The sequence below is a fragment of the Heterodontus francisci genome, chromosome 14 (assembly GCF_036365525.1).
Source record: "Heterodontus francisci isolate sHetFra1 chromosome 14, sHetFra1.hap1, whole genome shotgun sequence".
In the NCBI taxonomy this organism is placed as follows: domain Eukaryota; kingdom Metazoa; phylum Chordata; class Chondrichthyes; order Heterodontiformes; family Heterodontidae; genus Heterodontus; species Heterodontus francisci.
In genome coordinates, this window is record NC_090384.1 from 29,183,633 (window position 1) to 29,201,911 (window position 18,279).

The following is an 18,279-nucleotide window of genomic DNA, read 5'->3' on the forward strand; positions in this document are numbered from 1 at the left end:
CAATCTAAATTCTTCAGTTCCTGCCTAACATTGTTATAATTAGCCTTCCCCCAATTTAGCATGTTCACCCGAGGGCTACTCTTATCTTTATCCACAAGTATCTTAAAGCTTACAGAATTATCGTCACTGTTCCCGAAATGCTCCCCTACAGAAACTTCGACCACCTGGCCGGGCTCATTCCCCAATACCAGGTCCAGTATGACCCCTTCCCTCGTTGGACTATCTACATATTGTTTCAAGAAGCCCTCCTGGATGCTCCTTACAAATTCTGCCCCATCCAAGCCCCGAGCACTAAGTGAGTCCCAGTCAATATTGGGGAAGTTAAAATCACCCACCACTACAACCCTGTTACCTTTACATCTTTCCAAAATCTGTCTACATATCTGCTTCTCTATCTCCCGCTGGCTGTTGGGAGGCCTGTAGTAAACCCCCAACATTGTGACTGCTTTGCTTTGATTATACGTGAAAATTATTTACTTAAACACCAACAGAGTCCAATAATGTCATTGTCACTATATCAAGGAACCAGACAAAAGCAATAGTGAATAATACATCTAATGCAGCTAGTTTTATTCTCTTTTTGATGCTGTCATCTACTAGGGACGAGTGAACCTTAAACCAAGTAAAACTGAAGTAACATAAAACACTGTCTGAATCACCGCAGGAGTACACTACCTGTCCAAGTTCTGTTTGGTCAGGTAGTTGAGGTGGTTGAATGCTGGAATAAAAAAGGTGGTTCTAGGTTACAGTCCCTGTGCCACTTGTTACTAGCATTTATTTGCTCAGCTCCGTCAGTTCTTAGCTGGGACGCAAGATACAACATCACACTGAGCTCATCTGGCTTGTCCATCTTCATTGGGGCCTCTCTGTCGTGCAGCACCATTGCCAGTTATGTAGAAGTTTGAAGCTCTTCTAGAAATGGCATCCAAAGGGAAGTAGAAATTTGCAGGGTAGAGGGGAATGGGGAAATTAATGACATGTTAATTTCTAGCTTTCTAGAAAATACATATTTCCTCATAGTGATTCATAAAATATTTTACAACTTGATTGCACTTAGCTTATTTGTGGAACTAATTCAATCGCCTGACAAGAGTACTCTTATACATGGAAGTAAAGAAAAAGTCAGTACAAAAATCTAACCCTGATAACTGCTAAATCTTATCAATTAGAAGAATTTTAACTCTCCAAAATGTACATTAAGCTCTCCCCTCTACTGTTCCAACAACAAAAATGAAGGAGAGCTATTTCATCAATGCAAGCTGCTATGAGGCATATAATAGTAGTTCTGGTTGAATTGCCCACTGATTTCACCCATTTAAATGGTCTCACCACTTGGCTGAAATCATTAATTCATCACATGGGAAAGCACAGGCGCGAGCCAGTATCCCACCACATTGTAACACTTGGCTGCCAGTCAATTATTTTATTTGGTTAAAATTCTAGGCAGTATTATATCTCAATTTTCCCAAAAGAATATAGAGTCTGTGCTCATAAACAGTTCAGAGGATCCAAAGTTACATCAGATATTAAATCTGTATTCAAATGAGGACTTCCAGCAAAATACTGTTTCTTTTCATTTTCCTTCCAGGAGTTCTGCTACTGATTTGTTTTCTGCTTGACTAAAGACTACTTAGTACTGTCACAAAATGCAAAGTGAAAATATATTCTATAATCCAGCGAAGTGCACTAGAAAGAAAATTGGTAAGGTAATACCACTACCATTCATAAACAGTTTCTTAAAAAGTTCCTCAGCATGACCTATTAGTTTTCCCTCTTTGAAGTGACAATGCTTGTTCTTTACTCTGTTTTTTTTCTCAAAGGGACAATTTTGACCGTGAACTCATCAGACAGGGAAATTGCAGGTATAAATCCATTTCCTAACGAATGTATCAATGCCATAAAGTTTTGGAAGCTCAATGCTCTGTGATGCACTATAGCCCAGACATAGATAGAGATAGTTTTTGTTCGAGAGAATAGCTAAATTTTATTTAAAGGTGAAGCCTCATGTAACGAGCTTCAACTGCAAGAATACAAATATAATCACTTAAAGATGATAACAACGAGCCCACATAGAGTTCACCAGCTCGATTTACTGTGTACAATTTGGTTATCCTAGCTTTGGAGAGGATACAGAGGAGATCACGTAAAAGGATATTGGGAAATTAAGCAACAGAGCTACAAGCAGAGACTCAAGAAACTGCAAATGTTACCAGAGAAAAGAGAGATCAGGGAGACCTTATTAACATTGTTGAGGATCTAAGGGGCTTGGATTAATGAAACCCTAATTAATTGTTTTACATAACCACGAACTAATCAGGGGTAAAAAAAAAAATCAAGCTCAGAAGACAGAAGATGAACAATTTAGAATTTACTTCACACAGAGGGTGATGAATATGCAGAACACACTGGTCAGGGGCACTGAAAGCAGGTACTGCTGGAAAATTCAAGAGGCAGTTGGGTAGTTTTATGGCATAAAAAGTGGCAAGGGTTACAGGACATGAATATAGTGAGGCATTTTTTGAATCTTGATATCAGCCAGATGAATTGCAATTGTCCTTTCTAGTCTTTTACATTCCTATATTCTTTAAAGAGTTTAGTTCAATTCACAACATAATGAAAGTTGCTATTTTAATGCAGAAAACATTTTTTTTAAAAGGTGTGTAGAATCTGTATACATGGCATTTACTACCATATTGTGCAAAAATCAGTAAGTTGATTTCTACGTGAAAAGACAATGAGGAATTGCAGGTTTTGGACTATTATCCCATTCATGATATACATCCTTCACAATCCAGGATATGGCTTTATTTTATACAATTCTGAAATCTATCCCACAGATATAATAAACCATATGTGCCATTAGTGTCCCACTGTATCCTCTGTGTAACTGTGTGTTGTGGAGTCCACAGAATACTTGTCAATTAGAAATCTTCGATTGGAATTATGTAAAATTTATTATTTTCAGTGTCTTTTCTCAAAATCAACACAATATTTAAACAACTAAGAATAATCAAACACAAATTTAAATGTCTTACCTTCATCAGTTGTCAGTATCACTCCATCATTTTTGGCAGGACCTCAGAAACTGAAATACAGCTGTCACAGTCTTCATTCCTCTGGTGTATGACAGCACTTGCAGATTTTTATTTTCTTTTTTTGGTGGGAGCAAAACTTAACAGCAGCATTGCGCAAATGCATTAATAAATCCAAAAGATCACATTAGAAAAGGGATCCTTAAATAAGCCAGATTATCAGATTATTCCTCGTTTTGTGGTTCACCAGCTTCAAAGCAAAAATAACTCCTCCAAAGAAGTGCCTGTATCAATCAAGTTAATACTTCATTGATTTAACATCCACAGAAGCCAGAAAAAATATGTTGTTCATTTACCAAAAGATTTATTAGCTAGTAATAATTAGGAAACAATGAATCAATGAGACATTTATTAGTCCCATCATAAAATAGCATGAAGGGGTGAGACAAGCAACATCTTCTTTCCTTACAGCATGCCATTTTATTCATTTTGGAGATTTAACTTAGAATTGATCAAATTAGATATGTAAATTCACAAAAGTTGTTGATGGCCACATGTATTGTTCTGGAGCGCCATATGTTTACATATCTTTGGCTAGATGAAAAAGCAGATATCCTTCACTTTTAGTTTAGACATCCAAGTTACACTCTACATTTCGTTGTTACAATGAAAATGTAAGAAACACATGTACTACTGAGTCTGTATATTTTATTCCTTGTAGGGAGGAAGAAGAGTTCCATAATATTTATGTGGCGCTTTTTTTGCATCACTGACAAAGTATATGATAGCAGACAAAGCATTAGATTTAAACAAATAGGTCATCAGGACATTGTGCATCTTGTCAGTTCATAAGCACAGTGCTCCATAGCAGAATTTGTGCACAGGAAAAAATAAAGAGCTACAGAGGGGAAAAAAAATATGATGCAAGCAGATACAGAGCAGTTTCTACAGATGGGTTGAGGATTGAACATGTCCTGAACCAGAGAAAAACCTTGGTCAAAATCTTTACAGAAGTGATGTCATCCACTCAATGTGAAACAACCTATCAGCGATCTTCCACAACAAACATCGACCTCCAGGTTATATCAGTTTGTTACATCCCTCATCTTTTCAAGACAAGAGCATTGACAGTTGTGCCATTAGCTCATCTAATCAATTCATGCCATCACAGTTCAGAATATCTTTATTTTGGATTTAGGTTATTCCATTCCTCTGAAAGAAGTTGCTTAATTACTTATTCATTTCCTTTCCTTATGGCTAAGTATTAATTTGGCAAAAAGTGAATTCAGTATGGTATTTCAACAGTTTATAGAATTGTAGAATATGCCACACTCTCTTTTTCTTTCTCCACCCCAATACAAATACTAAATTATAAGGCAACCTGAAGAAACCACTGTGGAATAGTATTGCATTCAGATAGGAGAGTGGTTACATTCTACTGTCACATACTTATTCCAAGTTATCTGCTCATTGCTAGGTAACTTCTATGCATTCCATCCTCTCCCACTGCCCCACAAAATAACCCACCTGATATTAAACTATATTTTAATCCAAAATGATAGGCACTAACTATGTCCAACCACTCCAATGCACAAAATATTGATGAATGTTTAAAAAGTAATTTGATTAGATTTTGAAAGTTCTTCCAATTAAATAAGAAATTACAACCATTTGCAATTCACCACTGCATCTAATTAACAACATACTTTCAATATTAAGATCAACACCTGATACAGGCTGTAAATAAAACTTATGAACACTGCAATCCAATTCTCTTTTTTGAGCTATAGTAGCAAATCATCAGAAACTTGTAATTAGCTTACTTCTTCACATTTAGGCATTAACTTCACAAACTAGTTTCAACTAAAAAGAAGCTGCAGCAGACTTTCAGTCACACTGATGTCTGTGAGATCTTTCTGTGAACCAAATAGCTGCCAGGTTTGCCAGCACCTGCACATTGTAATTCATTCTATGTGAAAGGCTTTGAGATAATTCTCAAAGATGTGAGAAACCACTATATAAATACAAGTTTGTTTTGTATGTATTAGAGGATGTTCTTTAATGGTAAAACAGTTAAAAAATAATGGAACCGCTGAAAATCGTTACAGGCCTTAATGGTATAAGCACGATTATTGTACAATTACTCTTTTACAGCATTGTTCTATTGTACAATTGAATTTTAAAAATGCAAATTGTGAAAATATGAAATGAAAGCAGAAAATGCTGGCAACAAATAGCATTTCCTTTCAGCAACTGTAAAGAAAACTGTCAGAACCAGAAGCAAGTTCCTTTACAGAAAACAGTAAGGTGGACAGAAAAAAACAACAGACAAAAATCAACAGTTAGGTATGCTAGCTACTATAACAAGTGGAGCTAGTGATAGCCAACAACTGCAAACTTGTTCCATTTTCTCTCTTCCATTTGCTGGTTCAGTCTGCTATGCATTTCCAGCATTTTCTATTTTTTATTTCAGATTTCCTGCATTTGTAGTTTGTTTCTTTTTCTTTCATTATCCTTCATATCTTTTCACTCCGTTTCTTTACTATTTCCAAACCTTGTATTCCTTTGCATTGCCTTACTAGGATAATCTCCATAGATTAGCCATCAGTTTTCAATTACTTTCCAGGCTTTCAAAAATAAATTGCCCAACTTATACCTCTCCTCCCTCTTACATCCCATCCCACCCCACACCCCCAATTTTATTTTATTCAGTTCCATTAAGGGTTTCACATATCTTTCAGTTTAAGGTTCTGGCGTGGGTCTACACCCAAAACCTTAACTAACTTTTTCTTTTTTTTTGGTGATAACAGACTTGCTGTGTACTTCCAGCATTTTTCAATTTTATTACTGCTCTTCTATAGTTGTCTTTGCTGTTTCCTTCCTGTATTTAAGGACATGTGAGTGCATTTTTGTGTTGATTATAGTGAGAATGTCCCTGTTCAGAAATTGAACCTTTTTTCCACTTTCTGGAACCAATCTCACCCTTAAACACTCTCATTGGTCAGAAGCAAAACAAATCTTTCTGTACTCTGTCAAATATTGCTCCCCACCACCATTTCAGATCAGCATTCTTTTCTATATTTCTATTTTGAACATCAGTCATTCCTGTGTTCTCTCTGAATGATCCAACCAAGTTAATATTAAATGGTGTTCAACTGTGGATAGCTGTGTTTGATGGACTCTCTCCTATAAGAAAGTAAATCAAGACTTGCTGAGCTTATTTACCAGGAGACAGAAGATTTTCTTCCAGCAATCTGGGCTGGCTTTACATATAGTTCACAAAACAGAACTGATATTGTACTAGCCTACTATGCCACATGCTCAACTATTCTATTCAAACTCAGTTGGATCAATATACAAAATAACAATCAAGGAGCAGCACCGCTAAAACATGATTGGAGACTGGAGTAACTCCCGGAAAGAAAGTAGGGAAGGAGAAATGAGAGGGAGAGTCATAGCTGGGCAATATGTAGGTGTTTTATGTTGTATTGAGTACAGGAGGAATTGGTAATTGCTTGGGAGTAGACTATATATACACCTTCTGATCAGAATTGAATTAAAAGAGAAGCAAAATTGAAGATCAGAAAATATTAAAAGTTAAAAAATAAATAAATGGACACAATGCATTACTTATAAGTGAGAACTTCTGTATTAGATATGGACCAAGAAGCACCAATATGCACTGCATAAAATCTCTTCACTGCCCATAGCTGGCATTAATAGACTAATTGGTTATAAAGGACCCAAGTATGATGTCATGCGTCGATGGCACATGAATGTAACCCATTAACCTATTAGGTTAAAAAAGGAATTTGAGGATAGGGAAGCCATAAACTGTTTATGTGAGAAGCAAATCTGAGTCCCTGTAAGAACTTGCCTCACCCTACCCACCCACCCCACACCCCTGCACAATGAGAACATTTTTGGCCAAACATCTGCTTCCACTGAGCCAGAAACAGAGATCCAATGAAAGAATACAGAAGGTGAAAAATAGTTCCCTCACTGCACTAAGCAAATATATTTGCCACCTCTCTTCCCTCTGAGCAAGATTTCATTCCCCTACCTCTAGGTCAATATTTTCACCAACCCCCTTCCCACACTGTCCATTTCCCACTTCAACCCATCCATTGGTTATCCCTTTTCCAAATACAATGTTCCACTGGCTGCAATTAGCCCTCACAGGCTATTCTGCCCTCTTTATTTCCCCTGTTACAGTAACTCCCGACTACATTTTCCATCCAGAGAATCCCCTACCATTTGCTGCATTTCTCCTCCGCATGGCTGCCTGTTACATTGCTATCCCCCTACACTTAGATCTGAATTCACCTTCTTCAGAACTCCCTTCCTCTCCCTCTCCTTTCTCTCCACCTGTCTAGGAACGAATAATAGAGGTAGAAGCCTGGGAACAGCCTGAACACCCATCAGCTGGTGAATGTGAGCTACAGATTTCCCTTTCTTTAAAAATAATTCATAATATAGTCTTCAGGTAAGGCAACTAGACAGGTTAACTGATGGTGTGGCACATACTAAACTGTAATAAAATTTTAAATATTTGACTATAATAGTTTATGTAGTGACACTAAAACAGGTTAAACTTGATCGTCAAAATTAAATTTAAATTTTTTTCCAGGAAAAAATAGATTGTTTCAGTACCTCATGTATATCTCTGCAAAATAGAAAATCCACAAGGTAGCAAGCTAAATAATTTCCATTATCAGAAAAATCACTGACTAAATATTCCTACAGAGAAAAGCTCAATGATCTGAACAGGATATATACCTCTTAATAACTTATCCCACAAACAACATGAGCTTCAGAATTATGCTTCCTTCTTTGCTCTCCTGGCTGGAAATTCATGAACGCAGAGGTAACAGAAAGGAGAACAACTCAGTCATTAAAAGCAGTCTTTTAAAAATGAACTTTTATAAGTAGCTGAGGCACATCCCCGCAACTAAGTGAAGTCTGAGGTCCAGCCAGCAGATAACATCTTAGACTATTAACCAGCACAGTAAATGTCACCCTCTGTACGCCAAGCATGGGCCATTAATCATCACCCCGAACAAACCCACCGGCCTGAAATATTCATGACGTGCAACAGCCCCACCTGCTGACAAAAAGCAGCTTTACACCCTGAAATTACTGGGCCATGGTTCTAAAAATGTATATTTGAGTGATGTAAAAATAAATCATCCAGTCAGAAGCCAAACTTCACTTGTCTACGTGAATGATTTTAATCTAAAAGACAGGCTATCAGCTGCCAGATTATGTAATTAAATAGCAAACACAAAAATTAACTGTTTTAACCCATCCTTCATTCTCAAAGAACATATTGGTCCTTGAAACACCAAATATTTTGCCTATGTAAAAGTCATCATTTCTGAGATAGTAAACAAATATAAAACTCATTATCAAAATTGTTTTCCAGTTGAAAACATTCCATAAGTGTTATACATAGAACATACTTGCAACAGATAATTCATAAGTAACAGTCACATCTACCGTGACGCATGCCACTCTGGTTGATATCAGATACAATCCATATTTCTGATACACTTCACATAGGATCAATTTTTTAAATATGTTCATATTACACAGCTAGATTTTGGTTCTCACAACTGTCAAAACTAACACATATTGGTTATTCATGGTTTGGATAGTTTGATTAAAACACTAAGTTCCCCAACGAACTCAAAAATTTCAAAACCAACTTCAATAACGTGAGAAACTTCTTTAAATAAAACCAAAACATACTTCTTTTTATAATGCCTATAGCTGAGATCAGCTACAGTTTTCATGAGGGACTGAGAGTACAGCATACATCAAATATAAGTCACCCTCTTCTTTCAAAAAAAACATGAAACAGCATTCTGCATTAAAAATGTACAAAAAGAATTGAGGAATTCACACCGAATGAGATGTAACATGCTTATTTTGAAAGCTGCAAAGTGAATGTTCTAAATTTAACAGTTTTGTCAGTTTTAGGCCTGACCATCTACATGCCTGACTCTGAATTTCTTAAGTATATATCATACAAAATTGGTTATCAACTCACAAGTAAAAATAGACAAGTCAGCAAACCTGCATTTCTGTTCTTTAAAATCCAGCAGAATGTATTTGTGCTGCCTTATTCATAACTTAATCCTCGTGAATGTATTTGGATAGAGAACAAGGGAGTCATTAAGATGAGCTAGAGGTAAGCAGGGAAGGAATTCTCTAGAGTAGGAACAAGAATAGACTGAAGTGTGGCTGGACATTGAAGGGAAACGTAGCTCTGCAGCATTACCAACAGGCCCCAAGTTCAACACATAAGGAATAAAAAGAACAAAAAATTGCCCTTCCTCCAAACACAAAGAAGATAACAAAGCTTCAAATTTGCAAAGTTAAAATTTTGTTCCATTCCCCCTTATTCAGTAGTCTTGATTACAAGTGATAGTAAAGGATAAAAGTAAACTGAACAGGGGTTAGACTACTCACTAATGTGCTTGGGAAGAGGAAAACTTCTTGGCAGTTTTGAGTGTAACCAAGGTTCATTTCTTCTATCACCTCCAATCCTACTTCTTTCTCTCATTTTCCTACCATATCTTTGCCTGACTGTTGTTGACACTCATCTTCCCTCACTCACTCACTCCTAACCCTTGCTCTCACATTGACAGTGAGAGTTGTTTGAGTCATTTCCTCCAGCTACTATTTCTAACAACTGAAAAATTAACTTGGAAGAATACAAAATCAAGACCTATTTAAAAAATGCAAAAGTAGTATTGGTTCAACTCTAATGGCAGAAAAGAGCTAGACTCTGATTGAGAAACTGGCAGAAACACTTGCTTTTTATTAAGTTAGTGAACTTGCAGTTGTACAGTGCAGGGAATACAACTGTTAAACACTGCACTGGTATGCCAAAGTCAACTACGGTATTTGCTTTTGTTTTCTTTCTACTGAGCACACAAACCATATCATGCGGAACACCAGCCAAAAAGGCTTAGTTCTGCTCACAGATTATTTTATTAAAAGGTGTCTTCTAACCTGGCCTGGAGAATGTCAGCTATCATACACAACCCTAAAATCAAATCTTTATCCACAACATGATCTGTGAAGGAAACAGTGATTTAAAATACAGCCTATGCAGGCCAACAAACAGGATACTGTCTCTTTGTTTCTAATTAACATTTGAATCCCCTACTGTCCCCCCTCATTCTTCCTTCCCGCCTCTTTCACATGACAACACATCTAAATAGTCCTCCTCCCACTTTGTAAGAACTATGGATATGCAACACCAAAGCTATTTCTTGGATCAACCAGCAAGGCATTTGTCCACAAAAAGAAGCATATTTTTCCTATAGGTGAGCAGAACTGTGAAAACTATAGATAGGCTGATAGGCTGGTTAGAGTGCCAGCCACAGCTTTAAAAATCAAACTTATCACCAGTAAAGTGTAAAAGCAAGCACATGAACCTCTATTCTTCTGGGGCACTTCATATGTGTTGACATACCTGGTAAGTTAGACTTCAACCGATCTAGTTCCTCCTGAAGCTGACGAATTTTTTCTTGTAGTATTACACAATTTGGACAGTATGATGAGGGCTGGCTTTTTGGAAGATCTTCCTCAGCTGCACCCCCATGCCATCCACCTGAATTCTCTGGTGGCAAAGTACCGCCACTTTCTTCAGTGTTTTGAAGGAATCCAGAATTTGAATGCTTTTCATTAACCCTTTGTTGGGGCCCGGAGTCAACCTCACCTCTGGTGCAGGATAGAGATAGAGCACTTTGCTGTGAGGAAGTTCCGGGCCTGTTGAATGTATCACCTTCTTGATGCTTGAGCCTTTGCCGAGCAGGAAAATGACTGTCAATTGACGATGGATACTTGGCTTGTGTTGTGGTCAATTTGTTGATTTCATGTTCCTGTCCACTACGGCCTATGAACTGAGGCTTTTGAGGTACAGGAGATGAGGTAGTTAAATGAAGATTGCTAGTTTGCTTCATAGAATATACATGCTCATATGGGCTGCGACCAGAAACTGGACAACCAAGTTTTTCTCTTGGGGTATCAACAGGTAAGTCATGGCTACTTTTAAACAACTGTTCCAGCTTCTTTTTTTTAGGACTTGGGCTGCAGTCTCCATCTTTGTTGCCTCGTTTTCCACCCTTGTTAGAACTGGTACTTTGACGTCTTTCAATATCTTCCTTATTTAGAATTCCTGGTTTTCTGGATGTCCCTGGATTTCCAGTGAATTTTTCAGTGGAATGTCTTCCTAGGCTAGCCTTCTTGCACTTCGCTTCCGCTGAAATGGTACATGATGTAAATTACTGGCAAGATACAGGGTTTGAATGTTATTTTGTTCAGCTCACAGCAATGACATCAGAAGAAATGATCATGTTCACAGTAATTTATTTAATGTCACTAAGACAATAAAAGGAGTATTGGACTCCTATGGGGTGGTGAGCTATACCATATAGTTTACTACAAATTAAGTCAACACAATCTGGAATTGGCTTATTCTATTTTAATAAAAACCACTGTGTAAGATCCTCCCGCCATAGTATAACGAGGGGCTGGAACACGTGTAAAAACCCTTCGGGCTGTATGCACCAGAGAATATTTTTAGTATGTAATGCAAATGTACATTATATATAAAATGGAATGGCAAGAGTTGTGAGGCACCTCATATTCTGTATTGAAAGAAACTGATCTTTAGTGCACTTTATTGAATGTCCAATTTGAACTGTTTTGTTCTGTATTTTAACAATTTTTCTTATGAATAATGTATATTTTGGGGGGGAAAAAATCTTTCTATAAATCATACTTCAAGTTTCTGGTACCCCAGTCTGAAACAGTTCAATGGGAATTAAAGTCTGCCAATAAATAGCCTTACTGAGGTACTTGTGACTAACATAAATCAATCAATCACTTGATTCACATTATTTATAAGTCAGGTTCAATACAGAAAAGGCAAGAGTTAATCTTGGGTTTCTTGGGACAAAATTCCTCATTTAAAGGAAAGGCGGCACATTTTTCTGTGTAATTAACAATAACAAAATTGTAGGAATAACTGGCTTTGAAACATGCAATTTTGCTGGTAGATCATTAATTACAGGTAACAGCAAGCATTCTTCTATTTTTTGTTAAAAAAATGTCGCCCCCTCAAGAGGAAGACCTGTTTATGAATAATTGTTACAAAATGTATAATCCACCAGACAGAAAGTGATGCCACGATGACAGGTATATGGAACAATTCTGTAATAGATGAGGTTTTCTTGCAGAACCCACTTTCAGTAGCACTCTGTTGACTCAAAACACTAATCCTTAAGAAACAGATTCTCCAATAGGGACCTTTTTGAATGGCTTCTCTCAGACTACCAAGTGGCAAACAACACATAAAATTGCTCAAAAGTTATGCTAGAAGTTTATGTAATATGTATTACCATAAAATTCATAAATGCATTGAGTTGCCCATCATACATGTTTTTAAAGTTGCAAGCATTATTTTATTGCTTGCTGTGTCACACAGATCAGTTTTAAATTTTTATGTAAACCATATAACGATTAGTTCTGAGTAAATTAGTAAATTGATATTTCCTTGGAGTTTGTAGACTTCTGCTAAAATATGTCTCTTTTGCTCAGCATGTCATCGATTTTAGATTTTTACAGTATAAGGGTGGCACAGTGGCGCAGTGGTTAGCACCGCAGCCTCACAGCTCCAGCGACCCGGGTTCAATTCTGGGTACTGCCTGTGCGGAGTTTGCAAGTTCTCCCTGTGACCGTGTGGGTTTTCGCCAGGTACTCCGGTTTCCTCCCACAGCCAAAGACTTGCAGGTTGATAGGTAAATTGACCATTATAAATTGCCCCTAGTATAGGTAGGTGGTAGGGGAATATAGGGACAGGTGGGAATGTGGTAGGAATATGGGATTAGTATAGACGGGTGGTTGATGGTCGGCACAGACTCGGTGGGCCTGTTTCAGTGCTGTATCTCTAAATAAAAATAAATAAAATAAAAATAACGTTGCTGTAAGTTCAACTGTAACCTGTAATAATAGATTTATTGCACTTGTGCAACTCTTGGCAGATTACAGCTTTGAGGCCAAGAAAAGCAAGGTTCTAAAATATGGTCCCGTGCAGTAACATTTTGAAAATATTTTCCATTTACATTTTTTTGGGTAAAATTAACATACTTCATAGTCTTTTCACTTTTTAAAGGATGGAGTGGGGATGAAAGTGCCAAATACTGATGCTTTTTCTCCTGCTAAAGAACAAGAGGACCATGCAGGCACATCCTGGAATAACTTCACCAGACTGATTTGCACCTTTTCTCCTCTCTCCCAGTTCGACTAAAATGCATAAATGTGTGTTGCAATGCATTTTACTAGCACATGATAAAAGATATAGATTGGATATGTCCTGTTAAATAGATATCCTTGTGCAAAAGTTTACCCTTGCTTGAGCAATGGTATTTTCAAACATAAAATAAATAGAAAAGGCCATGTCTGCAGTCCTAGACTATCCACAAAATAAAACCTTACCAGATAGAAATTGCAAAATTAGAATCACAGAATGATGCCTTTCAGCCCATCGTGTCCATGCTAACTCTCTGGAACAGCAATTCAGCTAGTCCCACTTCCCCGTCCTTTCCCCGTGGCCCCGCAATTTTTTTTCTGTTCAGATAATTATACAATTCCTTTTTGAAAGCCATGATTGACTCTACCTCCATCACATGCTTAGGCAGTGCATTCCAGATCCTAACCACACATTGCATGAAAAAGTTTTTCCTCATGTCACCTTTGGTTCTTTTGCCATTCACCTTAAATCAGTGTCCAATGGTACTTCAAGCCTCTGTCAACAGGAACAGTTTCTCCCTATCTACACTGTTCAGACCTCTCATGATGTTTAACACCTCTATCAAATCTCCTATCAACCTCTCTTCTCCAATCTATCACATAGCCAAAGTGATAGCCATATCACACTCCTGGAACCATTCTCGTAAATCTTTTCTGCAACCTCACTAATGCTTCACATCCTTCCTAAAATGTGGTGCCCAGAATTAGACACAATGGCCGGAAGTTTACATTGGGCTGGAGGCCCCGCCCACCAGCCAAAAAGTTGAGGGCGAGCCAGCCTCCACTAGGCCTGGAAGCCACACTATGATCTTACACAGCCCGAACCCTTAATTGGCCTGAGACGAGACTTCCGCCCCGAGGCAGGAAGTCCCGCGTCCAAGAGCTGCTGGCCAATCAGCAGGCCGGCAGATCTTCAGTCTTAGCAGCACCCCACCGGGAGCGGTGGCCACTGCTAGGACTGCACCCAGTTAGAAGAGCAAGAGTGACGCCAAACCCGGAATGAAGTTAGGTGTGTGGGGCCTCGCCGGGGACAATCGGCTGGACCCCAGTGAGGCAAGGTGGGACCACTTTGGGTGAGGAGGATAACTAATGCAGTGGGAGTAATTTGTGGGGCACAGGGTGCCAGATCAGGAGGACACCCCCCCCACCACCCCTTCACCCCAGCCCACAAGGAGGCCACCAGGTTTTACTGAGCAGCCTCCTGGGGGTCCTGAGCTGCTCGCCCGCCCACCTGCTGCTGGTAATATATCAGCAGCGGCGGGAGGAGGCCCTTAAGTAGCAGTTAATTAGCCACTTAAGGGCCTTAATTGGCCTGGGGCAGGTAGTCCGTTTCTTGCCCCTACCGCCGCTCGTAAAATTGCAAAGGGGAGGGGGGGTGGGAGGGCGGGAAGGTGACAGGAACAACACACCGCACCTCCCATTCAATTTTACGCCTCCTCTCACCCCACCTCCAGCCCACTCCTGCAGGGAGCGTAAAATTCCGGCCAATATTCCAGTTGAGGCCGAACCAGTGTTTTATAAAGGTTCACCATAACTTCCTCGCTTTTGAACTTTATGCCTCTATTTATAAAGCTCAGGATCACATAGATCTTATTAACCACTTTCTCAACCTGCCCTGCCTTCAACCTTCAAAGATTTGTGCACATATACCTCTAGGTTCCTCTGCTCCTGTACTCCTTTAGAAATGTGTCCTTTATTTTCAGTATATTTACCAATTAACTTCCCAGCCAGCATCATCATACTTGTTAAATTTCAAACAAATTATTCCTTAATATTTTAATTTTAGTATTAAAATTAGGCTACCATCTCTGCTCTCACTGGAGTGTTTCACTGGATTAAGGTTTGCTCCTTGCATTACCTATTCAACTCATGTCATCAAGTGGAATAATTCATAAGATATATAAGGGTGACTATTAAAATTTCAGGTACATAAAATCAGAATATGCAATATGTCAGGTTTAATAAGAGGTCTGATATCCACCACAATTAAAATAAACACTTAGCTCAGAGATTTACTTGAATAATCAAGAAAATGTAGTTAGTAATATGAATAGATTTAGATGCAGTGCATGTTTATAGCATTACACCAGGTACCCACAGAGTAGAAATAATATGAACATTGATATACCTAACTTGTGCTGCTTTCACTTTCTGGCACAAATAAGGGACTGGGTGGCTTAGTGTACTTTCACATTGGTATCCAAGTTTGATACTAGCTCAAACTGTGAAAGTTCAGATAAATGTTAGGGTCCTGCAACAAATTATTTTGGAGCAAACTCAATAAAATTCTTAGTGGTCAAGAATCTACAGCACAAAGCTGCCCAGAATATATTAGCAGTTTTGCTGTTAAGTTGACTGGCACAGAAAGTGGAAATCTTGTACTGGTGGAAAAGGGGTTGTGAAGGTTATGGTACTGTCATGTTTTGGGATTCTTCACTATTTTTCCAAAGAAAGGATTTAGAGAGTTACAATTAAATTGCAGGTTTTTAAGTTTTAAAAAAGGGCGGAGATGAAAATTGGTTAGAATGTAAATGAGACAGCTTTTGAAGTTTTTTCCCCAAAGACCAAAAATAATAAGCAATTTTTTGGGCAGACCCACGGTAGGATGCAGAAGGATGGTTAGGAGTTATCCAAGCCCAGCAAGACAACTTACATTATAAGGATCAATATGAAATTGACTGAATCTCACTGGAAACTGCAAACTGTTCATTTAAAAATTTCTTGTAAAATAAGCCAGTTTGTTGGTTTACAATTGTCCTAATACTTATCAGTCTGCCTTCTGAAAGATAACAGAAAAATGACACTTTCATCAGCTCATTACAGGATCACAGTATCATGTACCTACCAGAGGTCCTTGTTACAGCCCCAAGAACATGCTACTGTTTAACTAGATATGAGCAGTAAAGGTACTCTCCCCATTCCAGGTGATGCAAGGTTCACTTGCGGGAGTGACCAATTATGCTAAACACGAGAGAAATTTAAGGGAATGGAGAAAAACAAAAAAGAGAAAATACTACTTATTTTTGTTCCATTCTAGGCAGATAATACTCAGTTGGTTAATGTGGAATAATGAAATTACTGCACCAAAAAAACCTGGTCATAAGTGAGGAAGCTGTCAAGGTCCTTCTCATAACAGATCAAACTTATTGCTCAGCTGTTTCCCCCACTGAGTATTCTATTTATACATCTGTTTAAGACATACAATGTGAAAAGTTAAATTAATTGTGCAAAAAATAACGCGTGAAATTATTTGGGAACAGAATACACAATGACCGGCACATGGAAAAACCAGGCTATGGTTTGGATGACCTTATAATTTTGTTTTATTCGTTCGTGGGTTGTGGGCGTCGCTGGCTAGGCCAGCATTTATTGCCCATCCCTAATTGCCCTTGAGAAGGTGGTGGTGAGCTGCCTTCTTGAACCACTGCAGTCCTTGGGGTATAGATAAACCCACTGTGCTGTTAGGGAGGGAGCTCCAGGATTTTGACCGAGCGACAGTGAAGGAACGGCGATATAGTTCCAAGTCAGGATGGTGTGCGGCTTGGAGGGGAACTTGCAGGTGATGGAGTTCCCATGCATCTGCTGCCCTTGTCCTTCTAGGTGGCAGAGGCCGCAGGTTTGGAAGGTGCTGTCGAAGGAGCCTTGGTGAGTTGCTGCAGTGCATCTTGTAGATAGTACACACTGCTGCTACTGTGCGTCAGTGGTGGAGGGATTGAATGTTTAAGGTGCTCGATGGTGTCAGCTTCTTGAGTGTTGTTGGAGCTGCACCCATCCAGGCAAGTGGAGAGTATTCCATCACATTCCTAACTTGTGCCTTGTAGACGGTGGACAGGCACTGGGGAGACGGGAGGTGAGTTAGTCACTGAAGAATTCCAAGCCTCTGACCTGCTCTCGTAGACACAGCATTTATGTGGCTGGTTCAGTTCAGTTTCTGGTCAATGGTGACCCCCAGGACGTTGATAGTGCAGAATTCAGTGATGGTAATGGCACTGAACATCAACGGGAGATGGTCCGATTCTCTCTTGTTTGAGAAGGCATTTGCATGGTACGAATGTTACTTGCCACTTATCAACCCAAGCCTGAATGTTGTCTAGGTCTTGCTGCATTTGGACAGGGACTGCTTCAGTATCTAGGAGTCGCAAATGGTGCTAAACATTGTGCAATCATCAGCGAACATGCCCGATTCTGACCTTCGATGGAGGGAAGGTCATTGATGAAGCGGCTGAAGATGGTTGGGCCTAGGACACTACCCTGAGGAACTCCTGCAATAATGGTCTGGGACTGAGACGATTGACCTCCAACAACCACAACCATCTTCCTTTGTGCTAGGTATAACTCCAACCAGCAGAAAGATTTCCCCAATTCCCATTGACTCCAGTTTTGCTAGGGCTCCTTGATGCCACACTCGGTCAAATCCTGCCTTGATATCAAGGGCAGTCACTCCCACCTCACCTCTGGAGTTTAGCTCTTTTGTCCATGTTTGGACCAAGACAGTAATGAGGTCAGGAGCTGAGTGGCCCTGGCAGAACCCAAACTGAGCGTCAGTAAGCTCAGTATTGCTAAGAAAGTGCCGCTTGATAGCACTGTCGACGGCCTCTTCCATTACTTTGCTGATGATCGGGAGTAGACTGATAGGACAAATCCAACCCGGTCGTTTATTGCATTGCTTTTTGTGTACAGGACATACCTGGGCAATTTTCAACAATGCCAGATGCCAGTGTTGTAGCTGTACTGAAACAGCTTGGCTAGGGGCGCAGCCAGTTCTGAAGCACAAGTCTTCAGTAACATTGCCAGAATGTTGTCAGGGCCCATAGCCTTTGCAGTATCTAGTGCCTTCAGCTGTTTCTTAATATCACGTGGAGTGAATTGGATTGGCTGAGAACTGGCATCTATGATGCTGGGTCCTCAGGAGGAGGCCAAA

The 18,279-nt window shown here is 39.2% G+C and overlaps 1 protein-coding gene across 4 annotated transcripts in view; it reads right to left on the reverse strand.

Annotated features, from left to right (window-relative positions):
* Positions 1-18,279, reverse strand: part of prdm11 (PR domain containing 11) — a 186,648-nt gene that overhangs the window by 68,117 nt on the left and 100,252 nt on the right. For 3 of the 4 annotated variants that reach the window (XM_068045937.1, XM_068045938.1, XM_068045939.1), the window contains exon 7: positions 10,519-11,307. The exons of the other annotated variant lie outside the window; for it this stretch is intronic. In XM_068045937.1, coding sequence (XP_067902038.1) covers positions 10,519-11,307 — 789 coding nt within the window. The remainder of the gene's footprint in view (positions 1-10,518; positions 11,308-18,279) is intronic. 4 annotated transcript variants of the gene reach the window in all.